Source organism: Triturus cristatus, chromosome 12 (genome assembly GCF_964204655.1).
Source record: "Triturus cristatus chromosome 12, aTriCri1.1, whole genome shotgun sequence".
NCBI classification, from domain to species: domain Eukaryota; kingdom Metazoa; phylum Chordata; class Amphibia; order Caudata; family Salamandridae; genus Triturus; species Triturus cristatus.
The window spans coordinates 87,989,476-87,998,701 of record NC_140595.1 but is presented as its reverse complement, the minus strand read 5'-3'; the positions used below and the strand labels follow the sequence as shown (position 1 = coordinate 87,998,701).

At 42.5% G+C, this 9,226-nt stretch overlaps 1 protein-coding gene across 2 annotated transcripts; it reads left to right on the top strand.

The window, feature by feature from the left end:
• Positions 1–296: 296 nt before the first annotated feature.
• On the top strand, positions 297–8,458 carry KRTCAP2 (keratinocyte associated protein 2). 2 transcript variants are annotated; one of them, XM_085639900.1, is made up of 5 exons: positions 297–438; positions 1,495–1,649; positions 3,660–3,723; positions 6,732–6,798; positions 8,215–8,458. In XM_085639900.1, exons 1-5 carry the CDS (start codon positions 435–437, stop codon positions 8,333–8,335), a joined length of 411 nt encoding a protein of 136 aa, XP_085496026.1. In that variant the 5' UTR covers positions 297–434; the 3' UTR covers positions 8,336–8,458. The 2 variants fall into 2 exon arrangements, with proteins under 2 accessions (XP_085496026.1, XP_085496027.1); XM_085639901.1 differs by lacking the exon at positions 297–438 and adding an exon at positions 455–762.
• The last annotated feature ends 768 nt before the right edge of the window (positions 8,459–9,226 follow it).

Below are 9,226 nucleotides of genomic sequence, written 5' to 3'. Positions count from 1 at the left end.
CGTCTAATGCAAACCATTCCGAGATGTCCGCCTGGATCAGACCATTAAACCATACTGGTTACAATACCCCATTCCAAGATGGCCACATTTTAGATCTCGAAGACTAACATTTTCTTGCAGCACCGAAGCACGACGGCCACAGTGCTGCGCATATTCTTCTAATGTTATCTATGTACATTTTGAGCAGTTGAGGCAGGACCCGGTTCGGATGCATTTTTAACTTCTGCTCTCGTACCAAGCACCTCACTGATGGTGTATTATCGGCGATAACCGGAAGCTCCACTCCGACAGTCTTCCTTGTCGTCCGTCTGGGTTTGTAGTTCCACGTCTCTGTGCTCTATGATCCTCCTGGTGTTGCGCATGCGCGCTCTGGATTTTGAAGTTTGGTGTCGTGTCTCTTCATATTTGGAGGCAGGCAAGGAGCGGTGGGAGCAATGGGTGAGAGGGGGCACTGGGAGAATGGGCGAGGGTACAAGCGAAACTGGGCTGTGGGTTAAAGTGTGTGAAGCACTGGGGCTGTGGGTCATAAAGGGGGAGCAAGGGGAAGTGCATGAGTGAGAGAAAACATTTGTCTGCACCCACTTAACAACGAATTTGTAAATGGCTAGCTTAAAGGGTACACGTAGAGTCAGATGTACACATTCGAAAACTGGAACCATGTAAGAGTGGGCACACTTTGGATTGCCAGTGAAGGATTCATGGAACGACATAGGCAAGAAAAACATATACGTTAACAGGTTGTCTGGCGTTGACAGTCGACTGGTGGGTCTGATCGTAGGGGTGCTCATATTTTCTCTCTATTCTTGTGCATGGTTTCCTTTTTTTAAATATTGATTTTATCCAGTGTGATGCAAAGGTACATCTATTATTTCATTGCAATGCAAAGGTGAATACAAACTCGTATTTCTTTGAGAAATCCAACCTATCACAATTGGAAACAATTTTAACTATTCGCAGCAAACGAGTTATATGGGCATAGCTAAGCTGGGTGTAAGGGATGTCATGAATGAGGAGGCGGCGGCGGCATGCATGGACATCAGAGGTCAAAGGGCAGGACATAAACAGGAGTCCGCTAGACAGTGGTATGAAAAGGGTGGGTAAAATTAATCGAGGGGCATGGGTGAGAGGTGGAAGGAATGTATGAGAGCGAGTATTGGTGAGGTAGGACATGTTTTAGAGGTTCAAAATAATGATTGTGTGAGCTAGGGCAGTACAGTGGACAAGAGAGAGCTCGTGGTAGAACAGTCTGCTTACATTAGCTCTGGGTGACTGGCGAATGTGTGTTACAGCCAAAAAGCATCCTGGGTGCTTCGCTTAAGTACGTTTTGAAATGGAGGAAAGGCACAGACCAGTTGTAAGGTGCCTAGTTTTGCACTATAATAGAGATGGACCAGGTACTACTATAATATTTATTTTGGACCCATTTGTTGCGAAAAGCCATTGATATGTCCTTCAATAAAGACTGTTAAGCTGATATCTTTCCTTTTGTCCCAGCGGTGGGTACAGGGACATCACTGGCTCTCTCGACTCTCCTCTCAGTCCTGCTCTTCGCAGGGATGCAGATGTACAACAAGCAGCTGGCATCCACGGAGTGGTTGACAATTGTGGGCGGATTGCTGGGATCCGGTCTCTTCATATTTTCATTGACTGTATCCTTTGGTACTTCGGATGGAAGTCTGTTGATAGGTCTAGTGGTATTTAGTCTTGGATGAATGGTAAATCCAACCTTTGTGACGAGATGGGTAAGTTAGTAAGAATGAAGTATGGTTTTCTCTTTTGCCTACTCCTGAGCTGTTAACCTTCTTATTCACGAATGGTGCACGTCCCTTTTGTTGTAAATTTTAATGTCTTCCTACATTACAGCTCCTCCTTGTGTAATGAATACAATTTCCAACTTGTTGCGTTTATTATTCCAATGTAAATTGTTGAGTTACATGTAAACTGCCCTAAGTTGCTAGAGCATGGTATAAGATGTTAAATAAGAAATCAATTAAAACTTCACCGATGAGGAGAATGAGTAAGTAATGGTATCATGCGGTGGAGTTGATTGATTGGTCAACTTAGAAGAAGGCCTTTTGAGTGAATGGGGCAGCGTGTGGAAAAGGCTACAGGTGAGTGGTTTTTAGAAGGAAAAAAATCTTATTTTGGTGTTCACAGACTTTCATTCTCTCATCCCCTACCAAATGGTTTTGGGTTAGTGAGAGGTTATGACAAGTAACACCATGGGGTACATAACTAGCCCTGCACAGTCGGGAACGTGGGGCATCAACTTAAGTATTGACCCATGCAGGTCGCCAGTTTGAATCCCTTCAGTGCCAATTGTGATACACCAGGGTAAGTCCACTTAGTTTCTTTGTGGGTATGTATGGGTTCTGGTGAGGGTCATTTTGTGGGTTTTTATCTCAACGCCCACCAGCATTTTCTTTGGGGGGGGGGGGGGTTCCCTTCATTTCTTCTCAACAAACTTTTATTCAGAGCAAGAGAGAGAAAAGACATAAAAGGGGAAAGAAGGAGGAAGAGAAAGATGGAAAACAGTAATAATGGGGGAAAGTGGGGATGAAAAAAGCCTGCAAGAGTGATATAATTATGCAGGAAGTGTCTGGTGGTGGAGTAAATAGGCATAAGGTGGACTCAAGGCTACGCAGCCTTGGTATTCGACACCCCAACCTTCGATGGCACCGGCTGTGGTCTTCTTAACTAAACTCTGGGCCCCAACACTTATTATTTTACAAATTAGGAAGATAAAAACATAGATAGATTCTTAGTTTCAGGACAGTAAATTGGATATTATTAATTTTGGTCATTTGAAGACCTGTTGTTTACAGAGCGTATGCATTGTAATATGAAGCTCTGCATCAGGACTCCATGAAAGTGTTTGCAAAAGAGCCCACCTTTGGCCATCTTTTCTCATCTAAATCCTTTTAAATAAGAATTTGTATACTTGGGGGTTCAGAGATTAAACCACCGAACTATGGTCATATTATCTTTCTCTTACTTTCAGTTTTTGTTTGTTAGAGCCTTACTGGTGCTTTGCTTTAAGATATCATGTGAGGGAATCTTGAGACTCTGGCTTAAAATTAGAATTGCGACAGACTTGCACTGTCCTCACCCTCTCTGTTCTCAGCAGTGAAATTCCCCTCCTATTCCCGCATACCAGGTTAGGAACGGTAAGTGTGAAGAGAACTCTTATTGTTCAAGTTTAGCGAAAGACCTACCCGGTTCAGAGAACCCATTGACTAACCCACTTTCATTTTTTTAAATGTTATTATTAAGGCAGATGCCTATCCCTTTATTCTGCAAATAACGTACTGCGTAACCTCTAGCACTTCTTGGAAACCTAAATACTTCGAATTTGTGTTGAGAACAGTTTCATGTTTTTGACAAAAATCTGGTTACTCTCTCCTTGTTTGCAATAAACTAGGACAACTATGTGACGTTTGTTAGTGGCTTCGTAAGTAAAAGCTTTCATGCTTAATATATTTCATGCTGTGGTGGATGTGGAGTTTGTGTTAAGGTTTAAACAAGTTGGGTGTGGGATGGGTCACCCTTTATTAGACAAAAGCGAGTATTGAAAGTGCGAAGTGTGTAAAATTTAGCATATACATTATTGTGTATAGAGGCATTGTTCTATGGACGTTTCCTTTAACTCACTTTTTCAGGCCTTCAATAATCTCGAGGTTCTTGTCTTTGGGAAAGGATTCCAAGCAAAGATTTTCCCTGAAGGTAAGTTTTTCTTTTTTCCAAGGGTTTCTTATTTATTTAAAACCATATTTACACTATAATTTGTCGCCTGAAGCCATTGAAACAAACCATTCATGCACTGAGGCTCATTATCTCTTTATCATGGCCATTGATTGGCTCTGTCAGATGAACTGTGTAGATCAGTAGTTTGGCACAGGGTCCCACTCCATATCACTGGAGATAGGTTTTACATATTGGTGGCTTTATTGTGATAAAACTACATGGCCTCCTGTGACTTGCTTCTTGAGGATACATCATTTTTTGTGGACACGTTCAAGCTTCCAGAGGATCCAGTGCCTCAGTTCTGTGCCCGAATGTCATCTCGTATGATGCAACCCCTTTTTGGTATAACATCAACATTTTATTTCATCACTGTATCACTTCACGTGCATGAGATTCCAATTTGTTTTATATAGCTTAAAGTTAGTGAGGTAGCAATAGCTGACAGGAGTTTAGCTCGTAAGATGCTGACCTCATGGCTGACGGATGCTGCCCAAAATGATTCACAGAGAGCATAACTCCTGATTGGAAGAGAGGACTCCGGCAGTCTTGATATAAAACCTACGCGGTAAACCTGCACACACCACAGTCCTTGTTAAAGCTGCCTGTGGTCTGTAGCAGGACGAATGTCTCTAGCTTCTTCTGACTTCAGCATTATTATTCTTTAAAGCAAATTTATTTGTCTAGGATGTTAGGTGTATAAGGCTTTGTCGCATCTTTAATGAGCTGTCGAATCATTGATCTTTGACGGAACTCTATCCACAAGAGCCAACCATTATTGTCCGAGGTTCCAACCGTTCATACGCACTGATTAAATAAAAGTACAAAAAGCAGATCAACACAGAAACAAAGAGACATGGATGTTTATAGTAGTCATTCAAGAAATTATTTTTTAATTAAATTTGGATATTGCCTGGAGGGCAGCCAATGTCCTCCCTTTTGCAGCTACTTGACTAATTCTGTGAGAGTTAAACCACATGATTAAAGACACATCAAATCCATACTGGACCCTGAGCATGAAAACGGAATCGATTCTAAATGTAATTCAGATGTTGCTTTTGAATGCAGTAGTTTCCAATTTTTTATATGGCAAGGTGAATATGTTCACCAATAGCACATTCTTGGATTATCAGATTCCTAACACTAAATATTTTGCTGCTTCAGCACCAGACTGGCATGTTTACACCTTTTCAGTTTCAGTTATATTTATCCACTGCCTGCCCCACCATCAACTATGACATTCTGCTACAACAACTGAGCAAGATTGGAATTGATCGGACCGTGCTTAAAGGTTGTAATCCTTTCTCGAAGGCAGATATCAACAAGTCCTTTTTGGTCTGCAGCTTTTTCAACCCAAACACCTTAGCTATCCTAAGAATAATTTATTGTCAACTTATTGATTGATTGTCTTTGTCTCCTCTTGTTGCTTTGGGCCACTCCTTCATTTTGCCTCTCTGTACCTTTGCTGATGACTATCTGCTTATTTCTAAGCTGACAGCCTGCGCCTCAATCTTTTTGCCCGTACAGAAATGTCTATCCTCGGTTTGTTCATGGATGAACCAAAATTGCCTTAAATTAAACTGAGATTTGGATGGTGGGTCCTCATTTTCTAACACCTCTTTTCCTCGCTGCAGCCGAGTGTATGTGGCAACTGCCCTTCGGTATCTAAATGTATCCAAAGCTTGGGTGTGAAGATTTTTTTCCACCTCCAACAGGTTTGTTTCATTTTACTATACCTCACTACTAATGCCAAAGTCAAAGATATTTCGGGGGTGAAATGTTCAAGACTCGATGATTGAACATCAAGTCTTTGCTGTCTGGTCGGTCGTCTTCGGTTAAGCCAGGTTCTCTTCAGCAACGGATAATTAGAAGTTTCGTATTTGACTTCTAATCCAAAATCGCATCACTTTTTAAGTACTTTGTATTACACGAGGTTCTTCTCACTTATTTTTCACACAAAGACTGATTGAAGCTCACCAAATTAATATTTCTATGTTAATAAGGCAGAACTTATTTCCTTGTGCCGTTCCTCTTGAGACCTCCATGGGTGTTTCATTCCTACCAAAACACTTTCTGGACTCTTTCCGTACAAGTATTAGTACTCTGGTCTGTTATCCAGAAGGGTTTTGGCTTACTTCGCTATGGGAAAGTTTGCAATTTGGCAAATAACATCCTGAAGTAATTGCACACAGTGCAAGTCCAACAAGCGTGTCTCCGTTTCAATCAAAAACTTTCTTTGATTTTAGCTAACTTTTTTTGTAGTCACACCATCCCAGTTTCTTTATAGCACTGCAATATTTCCCGACAGTTATGTGTGACCAGATGACTTTCTATCATTGAATGATTTATATAGCTTAATTTTTGTGGCAGCCGCTTTGAAAATGTAGCGGTAGGGCGGGGGGAGCCTAAATAAAAAATAAAAAAAAAGTTCACTTACCTGAAGCACCGCCGCCTCTCCTTCTTCTCTTCTCCCGGCAGCATGGAAGCACACAAGCTCCCAGACTCCCCTAGCCAATCACGACACTGCTGTCACCAGCATGACAGTAGCGACGTGATTGGTCTGAGCACCCTGGTTTGGCGCTCAGACAGGGAGTAGGAGCCTGTGCATGTTCACCACCCGGCTGTGCAATACAGCCGGGTGGAGAACATTCTAAATGTGCATGACGGTTTCGCCGGCCCAAGACGGACGTCCAAACCGCCATGTGCACTTAAGTGCACATTCGACCACTCTTCCTCTCTCTCCCTGTGACACAGCCCAACCCCACCTTTCCCTAATCTGTCTCTGGCTCCTTACAGAAAATAGAAATGATAATAACTTAACATTGCAGTATTATCATTTGATTTTTCCTTTTACATTCAGTGGGGCGACGCTCCTCCGCCTTAGCGAAGGGGGCGCCGCTGCTTAATTTCCTGACCATGTCTTGTTCAGTGTTTAATGCTTAACCTATTTACATCAGTGTGGTCTAACAGCTTTCATTTGTTTCCTTCAGTTCTAGTCTGCCTGCTCCTCTCTCTCTTCGCCTCAGGACTCGTTCACAGAGTCTGCGTAACTACCTGGTAAGTCCTGAACACACACCAGCAAAATAAGGACAGCTGCGAATAACAATGCATATGTACTGGTAGCAGAACACGCTGTGTTGACTTACTGGCAGTTTTATTACTGGAGTCTCTGAGCAGATAGTTACATTGTGTAAGTTGTGACTTTTTTGAGTTTTTTTGATTTTTATTTCGGATGGCCCTCTGGCCCTGCATGATCCTCCCACCACCTCCCTTTAGAACAAGCAGTTAGTGGTGCCTGACCAGTCACTCCTCTTGGACCAGAAAGAGCCTCCTGTGATTGGCATCCATCGTCACAACCCCTGCTACACCACTTCATCTTGAGTACCACTCCGCTATGAATCGTCTTTCATCCCTTTTGAGTTCAGCCCATTTTCTTTTTAAACATCTTTTTATGGACTTTTCACAATAATTATCCTTGTAAGGAAAAGGCAAGATATTAACATTTCTCTTATGCGGCACATGTCGTATACATTTACATCAAAGATGCAGCGTGTCACAACAATATCCCTGAGGATCTTCCAGAGTTCGTAAATAACACTGCAATAGTTCTTAAGTACGATAGAATAGGTCCATGTCTTTAAAACAATATGTAAGCTTGCAGCTCACTCGCCTTCATTAGAAAACAGTCATTATATATCATTTTAAGTTTAGAAAGTCAAATAATCTCAATTTAGAACTATTCTACCACAACAAACTTCCCCACCCCTCCCTCCCCCCCGCTAGCCCGGCCAACACTTCCCATTAGCAATATATTCACAAGCCCAGAACATGGTCCTGTGTACATATGTCATCCACAGGTATTCTTGAGTGCACCTTGCACCCCTCTATGATTAAAAACACTACTATTATTGACCTGTACGATCACTACCAGTGGTCTGGGGCTCGGGCAGGTGTAATCTTGTTCCCTCAATAAGATAATATGTCAATCGCGGCGTATTCCTCCATCATTGCATTCCAATCCATAGATATTGGTGTTTTACGTAAGCCCCTGTGTTCTTCTCTTTGTAGTTCAGCCCCTTCCGCTCTACCCCACCTGACCATTTCCGCATGCAAATCCTTCAGAGTTCAGCCCATTTTCAATACAAGCACTGGCATCTGCTCATATCTCATGGGTGGGGTGAAACGCTTGCAAGAGGTGTAGCGAGTGATTGGTATGTTTAGGGTAAATCCTGTGTTTCACATGTAATATTGGAAAAGGTCACATATCAGGATTGTGCTGGTGCGTTTAAGCTTATAATGTATGTAGTAGATGTTGTGTGGACCTGATCCACTTTACAACTTTAAGCCGCACCCTACTCCGCAAACTTTAGCTGTAATATTTGTGAACATGTCTAACTGTAGTATACGAAATACATTGTCTGAGAAGGTGATTTCCAAGCCTTAAAACCCCTTTTGATCTGTTTCTCGCCACAGCTTTCTCTTCTCCCTCTTCGACTTGTACTACATAAACAAGATTTCTTCTGGACTCTACCAGTCTGTTGTTCCCGCATTGACTCCTGCCAAAGTCGTTCTCAAAGGCAAGAAGAGGAACTGATCCCATAGGCATCTGCTTCTCACCCCCAAGCGGGGAACATCACAACATTCCTCGCAGTGTATAAGCATGCCGTTCTGTTGTCTGGACTCTTTCACCGACCAATAAAGGATTTTGTCTTTTGTACCTATTGTGAACACTTTGCTTGTCTCTTCCTGGAATTTTTTACTGCCGTCTGGAAAAATACTATTGGAATGGCTGGTTTCTCACTGTGCTGGAGCTGATGAACCATGTGCTCTTAGTTTGGTCTTTCGTGTAGTTGAGTGGGCAAAGAGACACACCATTCAATCGTTACACTGAAGTGCACGGTTTATGGTGCGTGGCTAGCTCTGGGTAGGTCATCAACTTGAAAAAATTTGCCAAAGAAGGTGAAGCTTATTGACCAAAACTAAGACTAGGATCAGGTTATAATGATGGGCCTGGTGCACTGAAGCTTTTATTAGAAGCAAGGGCTCCTCTGGATTTTCTGATTCCCAGAGAAGACGACACGACCCATGAACTGTAACACAGCGTCCCCTTTTGCACAACATCAAAGCGAGTATTGAGTGAAGCAAGCTCACAGTTGCCAACTGTCCAGTTTTTGCCGGGACAGTCCTGGCAGGTTGGAGACTGTCTCGGGTAATATTGTTGCATAAACTGTTCCTCCCTATTACACACAGGTACACAAACAAGAACTTGGGGGGGGAATCATTTTTCAAATATTTGCAACTATGCAAGCTAATTATGAACAGCAAAATACCCTACATGTTGCAGAGGCCTTCCAATATTTTCCTTTGTATAGCTGGAACATGAAGGTCTTGAGGCGGGAGTATAGGTTTACGTAGACCCTGGAAGCGTGAGTCATGTGTTTTTCCGCTACATTCAGCACTCAGTGTAGGCAGTTAGAATTGGTGA